At 50.9% G+C, this 17,903-nt stretch overlaps 7 protein-coding genes across 7 annotated transcripts; 1 reads left to right on the plus strand and 6 right to left on the minus strand.

Moving 5' to 3' along the window:
- Positions 1–688: 688 nt before the first annotated feature.
- On the minus strand, positions 689–2,116 carry BDV14DRAFT_164205 (sorting nexin-3). The gene is made up of 3 exons (XM_073767148.1): positions 1,728–2,116; positions 1,212–1,533; positions 689–1,080 (listed from the first exon to the last, which is right to left on the minus strand). The coding sequence occupies exons 1-3, from the start codon at positions 1,803–1,805 to the stop codon at positions 1,052–1,054; spliced, it is 429 nt and encodes a 142-aa protein (XP_073633017.1). The 5' UTR covers positions 1,806–2,116; the 3' UTR covers positions 689–1,051.
- Positions 2,117–2,189: 73 nt separating this feature from the next.
- Positions 2,190–3,162, minus strand: BDV14DRAFT_164206 (uncharacterized protein). The gene has a single exon (XM_073767149.1). The coding sequence runs from the start codon at positions 2,584–2,586 to the stop codon at positions 2,212–2,214; it is 375 nt and encodes a 124-aa protein (XP_073633018.1). The 5' UTR covers positions 2,587–3,162; the 3' UTR covers positions 2,190–2,211.
- Positions 3,163–4,145: 983 nt separating this feature from the next.
- Positions 4,146–5,463, minus strand: BDV14DRAFT_195592 (RNA-binding protein; the record flags this gene model as incomplete). Its single annotated transcript, XM_073772255.1, has 3 exons — positions 4,146–4,264; positions 4,322–4,947; positions 4,997–5,463. 3 exons carry the CDS (start codon positions 5,461–5,463, stop codon positions 4,146–4,148), a joined length of 1,212 nt encoding a protein of 403 aa, XP_073633019.1.
- Positions 5,464–6,400: 937 nt separating this feature from the next.
- On the minus strand, positions 6,401–8,878 carry BDV14DRAFT_68452 (WD40 repeat domain-containing protein). The gene is made up of 6 exons (XM_073777283.1): positions 8,514–8,878; positions 8,354–8,440; positions 7,952–8,301; positions 7,526–7,894; positions 6,720–7,479; positions 6,401–6,666 (listed from the first exon to the last, which is right to left on the minus strand). Exons 1-6 carry the CDS (start codon positions 8,737–8,739, stop codon positions 6,455–6,457), a joined length of 2,004 nt encoding a protein of 667 aa, XP_073633020.1. The 5' UTR covers positions 8,740–8,878; the 3' UTR covers positions 6,401–6,454.
- A 105-nt stretch (positions 8,879–8,983) lies between these two features.
- Positions 8,984–11,263, minus strand: BDV14DRAFT_68461 (putative C2H2 zinc finger domain protein). Its single transcript, XM_073777284.1, has one exon. It carries the CDS (start codon positions 11,054–11,056, stop codon positions 9,236–9,238), a length of 1,821 nt encoding a protein of 606 aa, XP_073633021.1. The 5' UTR covers positions 11,057–11,263; the 3' UTR covers positions 8,984–9,235.
- A 4,600-nt stretch (positions 11,264–15,863) lies between these two features.
- BDV14DRAFT_195595 (60S ribosomal protein eL21) lies at positions 15,864–16,549 on the minus strand (the record flags this gene model as incomplete). Its single annotated transcript, XM_073772256.1, has 4 exons — positions 15,864–16,188; positions 16,288–16,335; positions 16,393–16,460; positions 16,514–16,549. The coding sequence occupies 4 exons, from the start codon at positions 16,547–16,549 to the stop codon at positions 15,864–15,866; spliced, it is 477 nt and encodes a 158-aa protein (XP_073633022.1).
- A 218-nt stretch (positions 16,550–16,767) lies between these two features.
- Positions 16,768–17,865, plus strand: BDV14DRAFT_68490 (40S ribosomal uS4 domain-containing protein). The gene is made up of 5 exons (XM_073777285.1): positions 16,768–16,850; positions 16,924–16,961; positions 17,019–17,037; positions 17,117–17,215; positions 17,325–17,865. Exons 1-5 carry the CDS (start codon positions 16,837–16,839, stop codon positions 17,734–17,736), a joined length of 582 nt encoding a protein of 193 aa, XP_073633023.1. The 5' UTR covers positions 16,768–16,836; the 3' UTR covers positions 17,737–17,865.
- The last annotated feature ends 38 nt before the right edge of the window (positions 17,866–17,903 follow it).

The following is a 17,903-nucleotide window of genomic DNA, read 5'->3' on the forward strand; positions in this document are numbered from 1 at the left end:
CCTACGAGATGAGCCGCGCTCGTATCTGCTAAACATCGGATTTCCATACTCCGCACCGCACCTTCTTTGGCTCGACCCCGACCATAACTGGCAGAACCAAGGATCAACAACGAAACGTCCAGCCGCATGAGCTGAGCCGTCGTACAGAATAGTCTACTGTACACGAGCCCTACGAGCAACAAGTCTCACCAACGCCCAATTACAGGGTCATCCGCATCCATCAAAGTCCCAGGTCCCTGGCTCTCGCCCCAGGCTTATCAGGAACAACTAGAATATGACACGGCCCACCGTCCATGGTCCATACTCCATAAGAGACCCATTCAGATCGGACGCCTAGTCCAGCTCCGGGTAGTCCATACGCAATCCTAGTCCATTAAGTCTACACAGCGGCCAATGACTGGAATGTTCACTATGTGGTTCAGCCATGGTTATCAACCATAGCCATTATGATCCGGATGCTTGAGGCTCCGAACACCGAACGAGGCTTGGGGCCAACTGTTTAATTTCTTATTCTGATTACATCTACGACCCTGTAGATTACGATACTACCCTGCAGGTACTGTAGACTCCAAAGTAACAACGGGTTCTTTTTATAGTTTGACACGATGTCTTGTGGAGACTGAGGACGGGAAAGAAAGGTTATCTATCGCTCTCGACTGGGCCGCTGGCCCGCTGGGCCCTGGGGCGGTACGTCGATCTGTTCTGATTCTGGTTCTGGTGTCTGGGCTATGAACTTGGTATTTGGATAATGGTTTATATGCGGAATGCATATTCGCAAAAAGGTTGCTTTGGAATAAGGAACAACGGTATTGACTATCACTAACTAACGGAGGACAGAAAACGGAAGGACAAAAGGAAGGCCACTAACGTGAAAATGGCCAGAACAAAATCATATGACGCAGCATAACAACTAAGCTTGATGGTATGTACGGTTCAAAACAAACGCAACGCTGTCTGATGGACGGGACATTCGATCGATGGTGGTATAAGAAGGGGAGGACTCGGGCGAGACACTAGCAGCAGGACTGTATACCAAGCTAGCGACCATCAACTACCAAGCATTGCGGTCCCAGTTCGGATCTATAAGAGCCCAGACGTTAGCTTCGAATCAACAAGCAAAAACCAAACACAAAGTCCCAATGATGAGGCTCTAGCGGACATTCTCCGCTCACCACCTAACCCCTCGGACCAAAAAGACCAGAAAAACCTACCCTGTATAAAACTCGCCAAAACCTTACTCCCCGTTTGCAGCAGCGGATGCCCCGCAACAATCTGCAAGAACCTCTGCAACCCCTCCCTTCGATGCTCAATAACATCATCGCTAAACCGATTCGTAAACACCTTCCCCGGCAAAGGCGGGATCGTAACCCTTGTGCTCTCGCGCTCGAGGATGTCCCGGAAGTATTCAAAGTCGGAGTACCGGCGGCGTACGACGGAGTGCTTGAGCTTGAATGCGGGGATGTTGGTACGGCAGACGATTTCGTACGAGGTGTACATGTTTCGGCTTGTTCCGTGGGTTTGGGGGTTTCGGACCTGTGATTGAGTAGAAGGAGGGAGGGGTTAGCTAGGCTCTGGACTGGGGATTTATGAATGAGTGGAGCGGTGCAATTCGGGTTTATCATAGTCTTTCTTGCTTGATTTATTTTGCTTGGGTGAGGGGACAAGCGAAAGCTTGAAGTTGAGGGGGGTGGGCACGTGGGGTAGAGAGTGTGCCAGATGAAGCTCACCTCTATCTCCAAGAAATTCTCAGGAGGCCCGTAGATCTCCTCAAACGTCTGCTGTCGCGACTCCGGCACGGCCTGCATCTTGAACTATCGAGTCTGCACTATTGTCGTTGAGCAACGGTCATGGAACTTGGGACGGAGGTGAGGTGGGGGATTGGTATTGCGCGCGGGGAAAACGGCTCTGTCTGTGCTCAGGGATGCACAATTGACGTTGGAGGTGGAACGATGGAGCGTCGGAAGAATCCCACGGAGGATAGAAGCCAAGCACAAGCCAGCAAGAGGCGAAACCTGGAGCTGGGAGCTGTAGTGGAGAGGAGAGAGCACGACGTTGGAATTTGATTAATTGGAGTTGGGAACATGACGCTCATCCCGCCCGTCACTGATCGCGCTATGCGGCACGTGATTGGCTACTATTTATACTGTAAGATATCTCTATCCTCCTTTGTAAATAATAGCATCCTTCACATTGCATTATCCTAATTGACAATCAATCGCATCCTGATCCCAGTTCGAAGTACTCATCCCTGATACTATATGCACCCCTTGGGGCCCTAGTCTCATTCCTGCCCGAGGTGCGATGCCCCCAGAACTCGCAGTCCAACTGGTCCCCTTTATCGGAGATAACGTTATAGAACGTCCCCTCGATATCCCCGTTACCCAGGAACCTCATCTCACCCCAGTGCTCATCGGAGTTAGCATATATATCACCGGTACTCTGATCGACGCCGCGCCACTCAAAGACGCAGCCCCCGTGGTCTGAGATTGAGACCTCCCAAGGACGATCGCGCATGAACAGGACCCCTTCCATATCGCCGAGTTGAAATTCGCCCCATATGCTGGTCTTTTCCAGGCAAAGAATCATGCCTGAGTTGCGAGTGTTGATGGTCTGAGCGTCGATTTTGTAGGATCCGTTTAGGAGGCCTAATGTTAGTTTTGGAGGGGATGGGGATGGATAGGTTTGTTGTTGGATCTTCGGCGTTTGTTAGTGGGCCAGGCAAGGAACTTGCTGCTAGGTGGCTCTGACTTACTGGTTTGTCATCAGGATATTCGTGACGTTCCAGTTTCGGAGTTGGCGCAGTGCATTTTTTGGGTTCTGCGGTCTTTGCGGCGATGTTGCTCTTCGCGTTTGGTTTGACAGGTTCCTTCTTCTTCTTCCCACTATTTGCCTTTGCCTTTTTACCTGAAGCACTTGACTTGCCTGCCGCTGCACTGGGCCCGCCGTAATAGTTGATATTGACATTCGAGACAGTCACGTTCGGACTCCCATCGACCAAACCCTCAGTGAAACCAAAGCCCGCACCAGCGCCGAAACCACCGAGCTCTATTGATCGAACCTGCGCAGCATTCCCAGCTCCAGCCTTCCTCCCTTGTCCACTAGACACTTCTGTTCCATCTGCTTGCTTCTTCTTCTCCTTTTTCTTACCCCCACCCTTCGACCTCGTCTCTCCCCGCACACTCTTCTGCCACCCCCTCTTCATCTCCCCCTCCAACTTCCTCAATTGCTCAGGAACAACCAAGTTTCCAGACCTCAACGCATCAAACAACCGCATAGCCGCCGTCCCTTTATTATCCGTAGCGCGCAATCCATAATGCACAAGTTGAGCCCTGAACCAGTGTGCCGGTTTACGGCCCGTGGAACCGACGGCCGAGGTAGAGTCGAAGAGGTCGCGGAGTTCGGAGACGCTGTATCGTCGGTGCCGGTGGTGCGGCGGGACGACGGCGTAGAGCTCGTTGTTGTAGTACTCGAAGCCGGTGCGGGATACTGGATGGGGTTGGGTCATTGTTGCGGTTGGTGGGTGGGTGGGTGGACTGGGTCGTTTAGAGATCGGAGGAAAGGATGAAGGTGATGAGGGTGGAGAGCATCTGTCGGTAGGTTTTTTGTGAGTTCAATCGTGAGGTAATGGTCGGGAATGGGTTCCTTAATACCTGTTGACCTGTTGGTAGAGTTGAACTCTATCGGCCGTCAACGTTGACAAACATCGGCAAAACTATACGGCAGCGGAGGGCAGTATTGCTTTGACAAGAGGATCATCGTAAAAGAGCAATGCTACATCAAAGAAAGAAATAAGCAAGAAAGACTTTAATTTGTTTAATACACCCTGAGCAATGCCCGAAGAAAAAAGAAAACGCAATAGCAACCCATGCAGAACAAGAACAACCAATTTCCCGAAAATAGATCACGATCTGAATGTGAAAAGAAAAAGAAGAGCAAATGAGGCAGTCCCAAGCCAAATGAAAAGATACAGTGCAGGAAGAGAAGTGAGATACAGCATAAGATAGTCGCGAGACCGCCCACGCCCAGGCACACCTGTAAATGGAACGAAGGAAAGGGAGAAGTACAAAGCAATCGTGGAGTCAATCGAAGTGAGTATTTGAAGCATGTGAGGTGACAATTGAGAGTCGTTGGCAGTGTTTGATTATTTACTCCTGGCGACTGCGTTTGGTGCCGTGGGGGTTCCATGAACCGTCGCCGACACCTTGGTTCTGGGGGAAGAAGCCGGTGTTGAAGCCTTGGTTTGGACCTTGGAAGCCGCCTATACCTGGCAAGTGCTTGGTTAGATATCTGATTGGGATAAAGTGGAAGAATAAAATCCTACCTTGCATTCCCATGTTACCGCCCATACCGCCCATCATAGGGTTCATACCGCCGCCCATCGGGTTCATGCCCATGCCACCCATCGGACCCATGTTAGGCATTCCCATCATGTTAGGAGCACCGCCCATGCCACCACCTCCACGGCCACGCATCCCACCAGGGCCACCGCGCATGTTTCCGCCCATCATGCCACCGCGGCCGCCGAAGCCAAAGTTGCCCATGCCCATGGGGTTACCCTGGAAGCCACCGCCGCCCATGGGGTTGTTGAATCCGCCCATAGGGTTCTGGAAGTTGCGATTGACGTAGCCGCCGCCACCACCGCCCATGTTCGACATTCCGCCGCGGTTGTTGTATCCTCCTCCTCTACCTCCGCGGAAACCGCCTCCGCCCACGTTGTTCATGCCGAAGTTGGAGTTGTTTTGGTTTGGTGAGTTGAAGCCTCCGGATGAGCGAGCGTTGTCTTTTCGCATGGGGTTATCCTTGGGAAGTGTGCGGAATGGGTTCGGACCGGGGCTAGTGTAGTGGACGACGAACTTGCGTCCGTTCTGGCCAGTAGCGGTAAGGGAATCGATTTGGTGTTTACTTGCGGACGCGGCGGGGAGGGATGTGAATTCTAAAAATGCTTGACTACTCAAGTTTAGCATGGTGAAGATCCGCCAGAAAAATGATGACTTACCCTTTACTCTTTCCGTTGACCTTGTGCTCACTGAACGTTACGTCCTTGAGCTCATCCTCGCAGCCGGCCTCGCGGACCCAGCCGCGGATGTCGTCGTCGGTAGTCCACCAGTGTAATTCTGAAATCAAAAGAGCGGGGGTAGCGTCGGGGTCGACTGGGCGGTCATCGAGTTCTTTGCGTTTGACGCCCTGCTGGGGTGTTGCGTCTTTTTGCATTTGTTGCTGGTTAGTTGTGTCTGGGTGTGTTACGTTGGCGCCGTTTGTCGCGGGGGCTGGCTGTTCAGCGATGGTGCCGGAGTCCGTCGAGGCGTTGCCGCTGGGTTGGCTGTTGTCTGGCGCATCGAGAAGGAGGTCTGTGTCTTCCTGCTTCATGTCATCGTCCTGCTTGTACTCTCCCTGGTCATTGGCGTTGAAGCCACTACCGTCACCATAGATGTCAATATCGAAGTTATCATCCTCAGTAGCCATTGTGGTTTAGGTCCGAAAGCAAGATTTGATTGCTTGATTTCTCTCTGATCAAAATACAGTCCTTGTTCTCTTTCTTGTTTCTTCACTCGGGAATCAGTGCAAGTACATGTCTGCAGACACAGGCCACCAATTAGCAAGTTGTTGTCATTGTCTCTTCCAACACACAAGGCATCAAGAATGGCCAGGCAGTAACACCAGGTGCCATGGGCTTGCGCTGAAACCACCATCGCTCTCAAAACACGGGGGCCATAACATGACAGGAACACAAAGAAAGAGCTCGATTATACGTACAATCCGGAGCGAACAAAGCCTCAAAGGGAAACAAAGTCTTCACCAGGCCGAGAATATAATGGCTCTGAAGGCAGAGCACAGGGTTTCCTTCTTGTCTGCGGAGTCCAAATACAGGTAGAACGGGATAGGCAGTGCGATCAATAGTAGAGATAGGAGTTATTCCACAGGAGCGACTGTCTTTGGTAGCACAGCCCAAAAACAGGATCGATCAAAGCTCTTCAGTGAGAGCACATGCGATAAGGGGACAAGATAAAAAGCAGGAAACCAAGCCGTCTGTAGAGTCGCCGCTAGAATACCCCAGGATACCCGCCCAGCTGGTATCTCCTGAGCAATGGCCGCTGGCGCGAGGCGATAACAAAGAAGCGACGTTTACAAGGTTGACAAGAGACAATTCACGGAAGAATGACCCTTTACAAGACGTGTTTGAGGGGAAAAGGTCGAGTTGAAGTGCGGCGCGAGGCGAGAAGTTGGAAGGGACGATGATGAGCTCCGGCGTGAAGGAGCTTGAGCAGTGAGCACCCGCCGCTGAGACCGGGCCCCGCAGAAATGTATTTCCGCTTGCTACGGTACCTACCTGGTACCCAATCGGGAATTTCGTCTACCGGGATCCTCGACTATATATCACCTATTACTTATTACTTATCGAGGTATGTACCATTTGAACAATCATAAGAATCCTATACTTGTATGAGTCATTCAATCACCATTCCGCCTCGAATGCATCCCACGCGTTCTCGTTCTCGCGCGACCGCTCGTTGTAGGCCCGTTCTGAAAGATCGGTGGCGTCCATTTCAGCGTCAAAAGCTTCCGGCAACACAGCATCCATTCCGCAATCATCTGATTCCAAATTGTTGTTCCAAGTGTGTAGCGTGCAAGTACCCATTGAGGAACCCCATCCATTCCAAGAAGTTGCTATACATAGTGAGTTTAGATGCCATGTCACATTACAAGGCAACATAACTTACCTGCCAAAACGGGTGCGTTTGGATGCCAGCTAGCATCACGCACGCATGTCATCCATTGAGTAATGTCGTTCCGATGCGCGAAGCCTCGTGCGTGACGGATCCGAGGACGGGAGAAGTGTGTTGCTTTCCCCACATCCATCGTCCCTGCCAATGTAGCGTCTAGATTCCATACGTATACCTTGCCGTCTTCACTACCACTATACACATATCGAGAGTCTGTGCTTCCCGGTGGAGAAAAGTGACATCTAATTAGAGTTCTGTGGACACTGTGGCCGCGGAATGTAACGACTGAGCAGTCGTTGGGGTTTGGCTCCCAGTACTCTTCTGGGAAACGGTCCCATCTGTAGTCGAATGCACTCCCGGAACTCTGAGGCCCAAGTGTGTCGAACTTAGCGGTAGACATCATTTTGCGGAGGTCCCATAGCTTCATGCTCTGATCCTTGCTGTTGGACAGGACGTACCGACCATCGCCCTTGCTGTCGACGTAAGTCAAGCCTTCGGTGTGTCCTACAAAGACACCTGCTTCTCGCCTGTCGCCCATAGATCTCCTATCCCAAACTCGGACCGTGCTGTCGTCAGACCCAGAATAGAGAATGTGAGGCGAACTCTTGTCTCCAAAGCAAACCGCATTCACATCATCTTCATGATTTCGTATGCGAAGCACGGATTGTCTTGTTTCAAGATCATATACAATCACGGCATGATCGCCTGTGCCAGCGACAATCTCGCGGCCATCTCCGGAGAATCTCACTGACCATACCTAAAACTTTATTAGGAAGATTCAGAAATCAATTCGAGGTACTCACAGCAAATCCGTCCCTTCCAAATATGTCCCGACTACCTCTACCTGCCGCTGACGATGAAAGATCCAGAATTGTTGGATCGGAAGAGTCTGCTGGATCTGTTGGTGCGAGACATACGAGATGGCGAAGCGAACTATACGCCAAGAACTTGTTGTCTGGACTCAAGGTGGCATCGGTGATTGTCCAGTTTGCGAGAGGGTAGTCTACCGTCTTGTAGTATTTCCACTGATAGGGGTTAGAAGTGTCATACATCCTGACCTTGAAGTCTTGGGCACAGGAGAAGAAAAAGTTGCCGTCGTCAGAGAACTGTCCCGAATAGCATTTTGCGTCGTAGTGAATTATGTGGTCGGGGGTCGTGCCGGGGATAAGGTCCTGTTCAAGCGCGCTTCAGTATCTCAACAATTGTCGTACATTCGCATGGATGATTACTTGGGCTACCGATGCGACCTTTCTCCTTTGGAGTCCTTGTCCCTCAATTCCCAGCTCTCGCCACATTATCCTCTCCGCAAGTGTCTTCTTGCGCTTCATGCGGCCATCGACATAGTTGCTGTCTGTCCCGAATTTTCCTGACCTCATAAGCTTCATGCCTTCGTCACTCGGTACCTTTGGATATTGAGGGGGTCCTCTTCGACGTCTTGGAGGTCGCCTCCCAGATAACGTTCTCACGTAGTCGTCGTCGTCATCAGAATCGTCGTAGGCATTCCAACCAGTGCCATGGACACGGAAGATGTCGGATATTCCATTAGCTTGTAATAAATGTAGTAATTGTTGAGGCGAAACTATGGATAATCAGCTTTGGGACCGATCACTGAGTGGCGGGGAGGAATGTACTATGAGTCGGGAGTCCCGCTTGCTGACCCTGGTCGTTTTCGTCCATACTGAATTCAATTTGTATATTACCTAAACTAAATTGAGGGTCTTGATAAGAAACATAATGAAAATAATCAGCATGAAGCCAAGGGATAGGCAGGGGTTTAGAAAATTGACAGACCGAAGCTCTCCTCGTATATCTCCTCGTCGAATTCAGGATCGGGATAGTCTTCTTCGAATCTTTCTTCGGGATCTTCGGAGTCAGGCTCAAAGTTGACATCCTCATCTTCATCATCTCCTGTCTCGTCTTCCTCAAGCCAGGCTCTGGCAGGGTGCCATGTGGTTCCTGAGCGTGTATGAGGCGGACTGTCCCGTTGGTCACCGCCAGCGGTAGGGGGAGAACTCATGGTCGGCCAAGAATGAGGGGTACCAGCAGTTGAAAAGATTAACGTGCAGGAATCATATCAGAGCAAACAGCTGAGCCAAGGCAGGAATGCAGACAGGACCTCGCAATTGGCCAGCAGTACGGTCGAGCGTCGAGGGGGGTGGTCTACTCTGTAGTACTCTCGAGTCGCGCGGGCGATGCTTATCGATACGGTTATGTCATCCTCGGCTTCGGCAGCTTATTTCCTAACCCCGTTGGCTTGAAGACCCCTCACTTGTCTTACACTTTCACTTGTCTGACGCTCTTAGCGATTGATGCGCATTTATATATTGCTCCAACTGACTGAGAGATATCTAAACTACACTAACACCAAACATGATTCATCAGAAGTGAAACCCCGAAAAAAAGAAGAAGAAAGAAGAACGAGCGTGAGCGCAGGCACGGCAACAGATACACCGAAATGGCAATACAAAAGCAAAATCATCAAGCACAAGCGTGGAAATATAACGCAGCGCGATCTATTCCAACGATCCGGCATAACGCAAACAGTTCACACCCGGTATATCAAACGAACCACTTTCCAACATCACATAAACCTTGGGGCTGGGGTACATTCGCAGGAAAAAAACCAGAATCTGCACCAGCCAAACGAAAATCTTCACTGCCTCTTCCTGTGTCGGTTGGGGGGAAACAGGGATTCCGAACTCCCATCTGTCCCCAATTTCATTGTTATCGACGACCATGGACGTTTTCGAGACCGAGGCGCGCAGCGCTAGGATACCCGCGATGGCTCGGATGCGAACTTTCAGATGTACTCGTGTCTTAGTTGCCCGCCTTGTCGCTTCAAAAGCAGTCTCAGATGATTCATGATTCTCCTCTTTTGTTAGGTAGAAGATATGGTCGCTAGGAACCTCCGGGGGCTTGTCTGAATCGACTTCAACCTGGCGGTAGACGATATCTGAAATTCGCAAGTTAGCAACTATCCGCGAATCCGGGTGAACAAGCTTACCATGCGCTGTTGAGATGGCAAGCTGATGAACAACGACAGACTCAGAAGCATAGGTCAAAAGTGATCCTTGTACTTGATTTTCAAAGATGCGGTTTTCAAAGTACATCAACTGCTCGAGCTCTCGGATCACGCCGCCATGGAATAGCATTTCCTTCTCAGAGAGCTGTTTTTGGCCTAGGTTCTGCTTGGAGCCATCGGTCCGCGTTACCAAACGATGGGACCAAGCGGAGCTTCTGAATCGGAAACAGAGCTCTGTTCTGAAGGAGTCGGAAACTCGGGCGTCGCGGTCAGGACAAGTTTCTGAGTGGTCGAGGTTTGGTTGTCGTAGAGACTGAAGATATTTGAGGTGTACTTGGAGCCCCAGTGCAACCTTGTCCATTTCAGTTAAAGTGCTCTCAGGACTCACAGTCGGAGATCGAGCCTGGTCAGAATATGTGTTCATTCCGGGAGCCGCGCCAGGGAATTGATAAAATCCGGACTGGCCGCCATTGAAATGATCATATCCCGGACTATTGGGGTATCCGAAGTACCCACTTCCTGGCGAATGATTATACGGGCCACCGTTGATATTGTTGCCGTTGTCGCCGCTGTCTCCGTTATCGTCGTCACCGTCGTCACCGTCGCCATCGTCCCCGCCCGAGCCGTGATCCTGGTTTCCATTCCCGTCTGGTATCAAGCAATGCTTACAGAGACATTCGATAAGCTCAAACCACGTGCTGACAGGCTTTTTGCAGAGCTCGCAACTTGGTGGAAGCGAGACAGGCACAGTCCAACGTTCCAGTTCTTCTTTGGACAGCGGTGGCATTCCATGCTTGTTCTTCACGTGCAGGCGATGCTTGTCCTTTCTTGCGAAACACCCTTGACCGGGAGCCTGAGAACACTCCCGAGGACAGAAATACCATTTGATAGGGTAGTGCATGCTTGTAATATGCCTTGTGAACGTGCCTTTGTTGATGAACGACTTCTTGTCGGGACAAAGAAGACATCGGTATTTACTATTATCGTCATGTCGGCTTCTGTCTGGTTCCTGGTCAGGCTCAAGCATCTCAGCAACTGTATCCACCGCTTCCAGAAGCTTTCTGTAAACATGGCGCAGCACCGTCTGGCTGGGGAATTGACAGTTGGAGTGTATTGAACATCCAATTTCCAACAGGATATTGATGAGTACAGCCAACATGCTCTGAGATGCTCCAGTTACCCTCACTTCTTGCCTATCAGGCGATATCACGGGTTGTTCTGCGTCTCCAAAGACGCCCTGAAGTGGTTGGTTTTGCAGAGGAGAATGGATCTCGATGTTGTAAGGGGAAGGGACAGGCCCCGTATTGCCCATGAAGGAGGGAGTGGCGTGGGAGGCGTGGGAGGCGTGAGAAGCGTGAGAGGGGCTACGAGTCTTAAGTCACCGTCAACGTCCGCCACACCTTGAAGATGTCCACAGAGGGAACTTACCATATGACCAGGGCTGAGCAACGTGTTGGAATACCCGGCGGTGGTGTCCTGGGTCAAGTGAGGATTGCCCAATAATGTCTGAGAAGAACTAGCCTGGAAGCCCTGGGCCGAGATGTCGCTGGGGAATATCTGGCTGGGTGCGGCGCCGTAAATCGGAGGGTCCAACCCCGTCATCCCGTACAAACTGTACAACTCCTCTTCGGAGTCCGGCATGAAAACAGGCCCGCCAGTCTGTGAGCCGTCTCCGTCCATGGTAAATGAGTTCAAGGGATACAAAAAGGTTACAGAAGAACAAAGAATCAAGTAAGGAAGTCAAGAACAGGAAAGGAACGTAGGCGAGAAGTAACAGAAAAGGTAAGGAATGACAAGGCCGTGTAGAGAAAAAGTAAACCAAAAGGGAGCACAGCCTGGTCTGGGAGTTGGTGAGGTATTATACTAAGGCGGACGCCAGGCTGACTTTGGAAGGGAATGGGTGGGTGGTGGAAGGAATATAAGTACAAGGCTATCCAGCCCATGCGCAACAACCCGGGTGATAGAAAATGAGAATTAGAAAATTGGAGAATGAGCCTGCAGAAGAACGGAAACGCAGTGAAAAGGAAGATCAGTTGCGAAGCATGACAAGGGAGGAGCCAGACGCCCGGGCAATATGCAGCAGAAGGGTGATCTTGTGGTGTTCGTCCTGTTGTAGTTGAACAATAAGGTATCTAGTGATCGCTCAGGTTTGAAGTCTCTGAGACATGGAGTGGGAGATCTACGTTTGTCTAAAGAAAACAACGAGATCTTTTATCTACTTATTTGAATTGTGATTCCATCGTTCAGGTGTCCAGAAACATGGCAGTGTCAAGTCCGTGGCCGGTCAATTACACTAGTTTACCCTTTCACCCTGCCAACAAATCAAAGCAAAATCGAAGCACTGCATGATGGGTTAATTACCTACAGTTCAAATAATATTTGTCGAACTCGTATTACAGCCAGTTACAGTGCCTGGTGCATTAAAAATGTACGTCGATTACCACGTAGGTACCACTTAATACCCAGCGGTATGCCAGTTAGCTGCTGCGTAAACTAGATAAAGTGAGGCTGGCACAAAGTATGGAGACTATCTGCTCTACGATATGATTGCTACCACCAGTTCCCACCGGTTTTCCAAACCCACGGATTCGGGCGTCTGGTAACAACTTTCCTCGTTGCATCTATATTAGGCATTGTATTGATTTAGCGCGGGTTAAAGAATGGTGTCTTCCTGCAGCATCATCACCAGCGCTCAATCATGGTATCACCACCTCCCAGTTTCGACGCCCAGTCCCGGCATCTCTAGCTGGCTTCTGCACTCAAGTCTCTCTTGTCTTTTGTGGTGGAAACTCCTGCGCTCGGTGACTGGGCGTAGAAGGTGGGGAATCAGGGCAAAACTGCTGCGCCGCGCCACCAGCAACTACCTACTGGCAGGACCTGGGATTCCAGAGTAGCAGGCTGGCCACTTTGGTGAGGCAGAAGTCGTGGCAGCCAGGCTCCAACCCCAAAATTTTGTGCAAGGGAAGCAAGACTGCAAGAGTAGTGGATTCATCTGCCAAGACTTTCAGTCATCTGCCATCCTCCACCGGTATTTTGCTATCCGTGCCGTACCTTACGGACTCCTTGCATTTGCAATGCGCGATGTGGACCGCGGAGTCGGGACGGGGCAATCGAAGTTCGAACCGGCCTGTCAGTCTGTCAGATCAACGGAGCTACAGCTACGGGTAATACCAATTTTGAAGTCGAGAACTTTGTTCCGTAATTTTCTTATATTATTTCTCAAATTGGTCCTTCTTCGAGAACCGTTTTGCCACCCCAGCGCATTTTGGCTTCTTTGCATGCGCTTGTCTCTTTGCTTTTTCGTCCCCAACAAGCTCCTTCTCGATTTTCTCCGCCACCAGGCCCAAGCTTGGAGGATGATTACGTCACACAAGGCTGAAGCGGTCCAGGGGAGACCCTCAGACTCGAGAGCAACAATAATAACGTTGAGAGATAAACTTAGCCTTTCGAGTCAAGAGCACGGTAGATTCAGGAACATTTTGCAGAAAAAAGTAAACAAAGGTACATTGGACCCTCCGATAGCCATGGTTCAGTTGCCAACCGAAGGCGGCTTGCGTTTCCTTGCGGCTCTGCTTTGCCCGCCGGTAGTCTATCGTGATGTCACCTCGGCCCCGCCATTGTTGCACTTGCATCCCTCATCCGTTGAGCATGCAAGCCGTCCTTTCAATGATAACTTTCGACAAGCATCATGAGCTTCGCCACCAAATCTCCACCTCATACTCTGAGTCCAAGCAGGGACAATCGCAGAGGCTGTCTGGTCTCGAAGTCTAGACTGTGCCCCTTATGCCGGAAGTGCGACCATGACCGCAGTATCAGCTCGTCCAGTTCGAAATTCCCCTCTTCCACCTCTTAAAATGACGATATTGAACCCCTTTCTCTGTAGATCGACGTCATGGACAAGGATAATGGATACAGGTGCCAACCCTGTCCGCTGTCCCCCAACCAAAATACGTTCACCCCGGGTCCAATGACTTACTGCTATGGAGTCAAAGCACAAAGCGTCAGACGTCGTGATATTCGCCTCCCATGCCATCTTCTTGTTCCTCGTATTTTCACTACTAGCTGGCCGGCCGCGTACACAACCTGAGGGCACCCGCTGATTCAATCCATGATTGGCCAGCACATGGCCAAGGATGCGTTGCCTCGCTTCTGAGGTTCTGACCCGGATACTGCCTTGGGCTTCTACGAGGCCCCAACTATACCCTTCTGTGGCAAGTGACAACGCATCTTGCCAGCCGGTCACGAGCCGATGTAAAAGCATGACCACGACTGATGAGTTGGCATCAGCTTGGTTAGATTAATAGTAGTTGATCGCGCGTAAAGCGTCTGCTAACTGTCGTGGTACACGGTTCCGAGATTGGGTAGATCGCCGCTGGCGGGACAAGGAAGATTGAGATACATTGCGGCTCTGCTCCAACCGGCGTCGGACTGATAACGATGCACAGCCACGCCAATCTTGAAACTCCTCATGATTTATGTGCATGCACCGCCACTGCTCACGCATCCCAATCTCGGGGATCATGCAGGAGTTCCCTTCTAGAGGTATTAACCGTATTATCGGCCCTTAGATACCACAAAAGATGTAACCCCAGACAAACTCTATTTGCTAGGTACCATCGCAGATTACCGATCTCCCTCACAGCGCAAAACCACGTACCTCCATTGTCATCCAGTCGTACCCTGTAAGCACGAGACTTCCGGTCTAGTACTTTCCCCCAACAAAAGCCACTGTGACCAATACTCCGGGTCACGGAAGTTTACGGAAAGAAACTCAATCGGATCTGGGAGTTCCTCAGCATTCCGCACAGAGCCGTACCTACCTAATCTCTCATTGGCTGCCCCAACTCTATGGTATACAATCAGTCAGTAGATGTACACCCGTCGTCCTTTTGCCCTGCTTCGCTGTCCCTCCCAAGGATTCCTTCCCAAGGATCGGGAAAGAATCCTAGTGTAACGTCCTCCCAAGGCGCTGGACGAACCCATCCGTGCAGATGAGATGCCGTGCAAATGTCTGCACTCTGCAAGACGGGAAATGCGAAGCGTTCGTCAAGTCAAGTCAAAGCAAGGCAAGGCAGAGGCTGTGAGAGGAGGGTGCGGGCGAACGGGTCCTTCATCCAAATTATAGATATGTCTTTGGTTTCATCCTGGTATACCTAGCAGAGGCAGAGCCTGACTGGGGCGCCATTATTAGCAAGGGACACCCTGTTTCTAAACGAATTTTTGGAAGAAAAGAAACAGGGAACCAGGGACCAGCAGAAGCAAATAATGAGATTTTTGGCTGTTGATTTAAGCGTCTACTTTCCTTAGCTCACAGGTAGCTTGCTAGCTTAGAGATTAAGTTGGCTGGGTAGTTCAGCTGTCAGCAGACTGCGCAACTGCACAGCAGCGCAGCATAGATACCCAAGTTCCAACCCGATCTAGACTTACCGCGCTGCGCCTCGTTGATTCGTGCTGTGATACTATAGTTTCAGTTGATACATGAAAAAACGATAATGTATCGGCGTTGACCGGTCTGTATTATCAAGGGTTCTACGGGTTGTATTCTTTGGGAACCCAAGTTGCACGGGGACAGTTCGGTGACGGAGTGCGGATGGATCCATCCCAACGGGGCGGAGCGACTACTCCGGGGTTCTGGGGGTGAAATTGATGAATCACTGCTGCTGGAGAAATCAAATCAGAACCGTTGAGGACGAGCTCGATACCTCACTGGAGAGTCTATTTCGCCTCGTTGGGGAGCACGCGGGCTATTCGACGGTATACGAACTATTATAGTTCATACCCGGTCTGAAGGACGGATTCACCGGGAGACCGATCGGCACAAAGGTCCAAGCAAACATCCAAACGTACGGCGTCGGACCTTTGAAACTTGTCACATGCCAAAACCAGAACCAAAACCGAATACCTGCAGAGAACAAAGAAAATGCGCAGAAACTCGAATCGCTTTTTGAAGATCTTTTTCATTTGGGGAATCTATGCACAGGATAGAGATTGTGCCCGTTTCGAGAACCCTCAATTTTTTCTCGTCACAAATGCAAACTCCACACAGGAGGTGTGGTTGTAAAAACCCAGAAAACACCAAGCAACCCGCCTTCCACGCTTCCGCCATTCCATTCAATCGTCTAGATGTGGGTGTCGTAAGGCAGAGGAGTGATGGTTTCGGGAGCGGCACCCTCGACGGTGTGAGCCTCACGGGGCTGGACAGGCTGGCGCTTCAGGTGGAGGTGGACACCCTGCTCCTTGGCCTGCTTCTTCTTCTGGGCGTTCTCCTTGACACGCTTGATGAAGTCCTCACGGGAGCGGGAGTGCTTGACGTGCTCGATGCGGACGTTGATGCGCTTCTCGAGGTAGCGGTTGCCGACGACCTTGTAGAGGAGGACACCGACGGCGGACTTGGTGACGTTGTAGACGACACCGGTCTTTCCGTTGTAAACCTTGTAGGGCATACTATTCAACTCTTAGCATTTTGTGTAATCTTCATGTCGAAAACCGGTCTGTTTCGCGGGTGCGGTAGATTTTCGACTTTCGGAGAATGATTTCACTAACCCCTTCTGAACGGCACCGTTGACCTTGATGTCGACGATATCACCAACCCTATTATCTCAATCAGTCCCATTCCTTGTATATCCAAATATCGCAAATTCGTCGTACCGGTAGGTCTTCAGGTAGGTTTGGGTGTTGATCATACCCTTCTCGCGGAAGTTGCGAGAGAAGGCATACTGCAGAAACCGTCAGTGACCATCAGACAAAAATCCTCCCTATCGCAACATACCCGGGTGCCGGAACGGAGACCGTGGGAGTGACCCATTTTGACGGTTTTTTGGCGTTGAGAGGTTGAAACTTGTCGAAAACGAAGAAGTCCCTCGATCTACCTCTCTCAACGATGGTGTCGCGACTCGCTTCGTCGGGATTGCACAAGTGCGATTCCGCCCCACCGCCCTGGGGCTTTGCCCTTGCGCTATCCCCCACGCGGCTAGCGGCCCACTCTCGGCTACGTTCTACTCTGGAAAAAGAACTTCGTCCATCTCTTGAACTTGGAGAAACCGTTCAGCTGAGTTATTCGACAACCCTTGCGACAGCGCGAAATCTGCAGTCATGGCCCCCGTCCCGTGAGTATACAATGCAATGCCTCGAGATCGTCTCGATGAGTGCATCTGTCTAATTACCGTTTTTTTAATGCAGGCGCGTCTACTCCAAGACCTACAAGGTCCCTCGTCGTCGTAAGTGATGCCTTGAAGATTCTCAGATAAAATGAATATTAAACTAACAATGCACAGCTTTCGAGTCGGCTCGTCTGTTAGTACTCTCCGGCCACTGATCAGAAGCGTGCTTCTGTTTATGTCGTGTGTTCTGGTTCCTAATGTGCTTTGTACAGTGACTCGGAACTGAAGATTGTCGGCGAGTACGGCCTGCGCAACAAGCGTGAGGTGTGGCGTGTCCAGCTTACCCTGTCCAAGATCCGTCGTGCTGCTCGGTATGTCAACACCTCTTCCCGGACCACCTTGAACTCTCCAACAGCAACACCAATAGCGGCAGAGTGGGATTCAAAATTGGTTGAACTGGACTAACAATGGGTCGTATAGTGAGCTCCTCACCCTCGACGAGAAGGACCCCAAGCGTCTGTTCGAAGGTAACGCTTTGATCCGTCGTCTTGTCCGTATCGGTGTGCTCGATGAGTCCCGCATGAAGCTCGATTATGTCCTTGCCCTTAAGGTCGAGGACTTCCTTGAGCGCCGTCTCCAGACCTGCGTCTACAAGCTTGGCCTCGCCAAGTCCATCCACCACGCCCGTGTCCTCATCAAGCAGCGCCACATCCGCGTCGGAAAGCAGATCGTCAACGTCCCCTCCTACATGGTTCGCCTCGACTCCCAGAAGCACATCGACTTCTCTCTCACCTCTCCCTTCGGTGGTGGCCGCCCCGGTCGTGTCCAGCGCAAGAAGGCTGCTGCCGCTGCTGGCGGTGGTGATGACGAGGCTGAGGAGGATGAGGAATAGATTACCAAAAATAGGAGTATGGACAGGTTTCGTTACGGACAATATATCCACGGGGCTTCGATGTTACTGCAGCATCGCGTATAATGTACGACCTCTTGACGAATCTAAAAAATTACAATTAGGTAGCCTACGGCTCAGTTCGAAACCATTTCTCATTATGTCTTATT

Source organism: Aspergillus stella-maris (genome assembly GCF_047715825.1).
Source record: "Aspergillus stella-maris strain CBS 113639 unplaced genomic scaffold BDV14scaffold_3, whole genome shotgun sequence".
NCBI classification, from domain to species: Eukaryota; Fungi; Ascomycota; class Eurotiomycetes; order Eurotiales; family Aspergillaceae; genus Aspergillus; species Aspergillus stella-maris.

Coding starts and splice junctions, on each gene's coding strand:
- BDV14DRAFT_164205 (XM_073767148.1), bottom strand. CDS start 1,805: ATGCAGGCCGTGCCGGAGTCGCGACAGCAGACGTTTGAGGAGATCTAC. Junction 1,534..1,727: donor AGAATTTCTTGGAGATAGAG/GTGAGCTTCATC, acceptor ACTCAATCACAG/GTCCGAAACCCCCAAACCCA. Junction 1,081..1,211: donor TTTGGCGAGTTTTATACAGG/GTAGGTTTTTCT, acceptor GGGCTCTTATAG/ATCCGAACTGGGACCGCAAT.
- BDV14DRAFT_164206 (XM_073767149.1), bottom strand. CDS start 2,586: ATGATTCTTTGCCTGGAAAAGACCAGCATATGGGGCGAATTTCAACTC.
- BDV14DRAFT_68452 (XM_073777283.1), bottom strand. CDS start 8,739: ATGAGTTCTCCCCCTACCGCTGGCGGTGACCAACGGGACAGTCCGCCT. Junction 8,441..8,513: donor GATATACGAGGAGAGCTTCG/GTCTGTCAATTT, acceptor TTTCTTATCAAG/ACCCTCAATTTAGTTTAGGT. Junction 6,667..6,719: donor AAACGCACCCGTTTTGGCAG/GTAAGTTATGTT, acceptor CACTATGTATAG/CAACTTCTTGGAATGGATGG.
- BDV14DRAFT_68461 (XM_073777284.1), bottom strand. CDS start 11,056: ATGGGCAATACGGGGCCTGTCCCTTCCCCTTACAACATCGAGATCCAT.
- BDV14DRAFT_68490 (XM_073777285.1), top strand. Junction 17,216..17,324: donor AAGATCCGTCGTGCTGCTCG/GTATGTCAACAC, acceptor TGGGTCGTATAG/TGAGCTCCTCACCCTCGACG.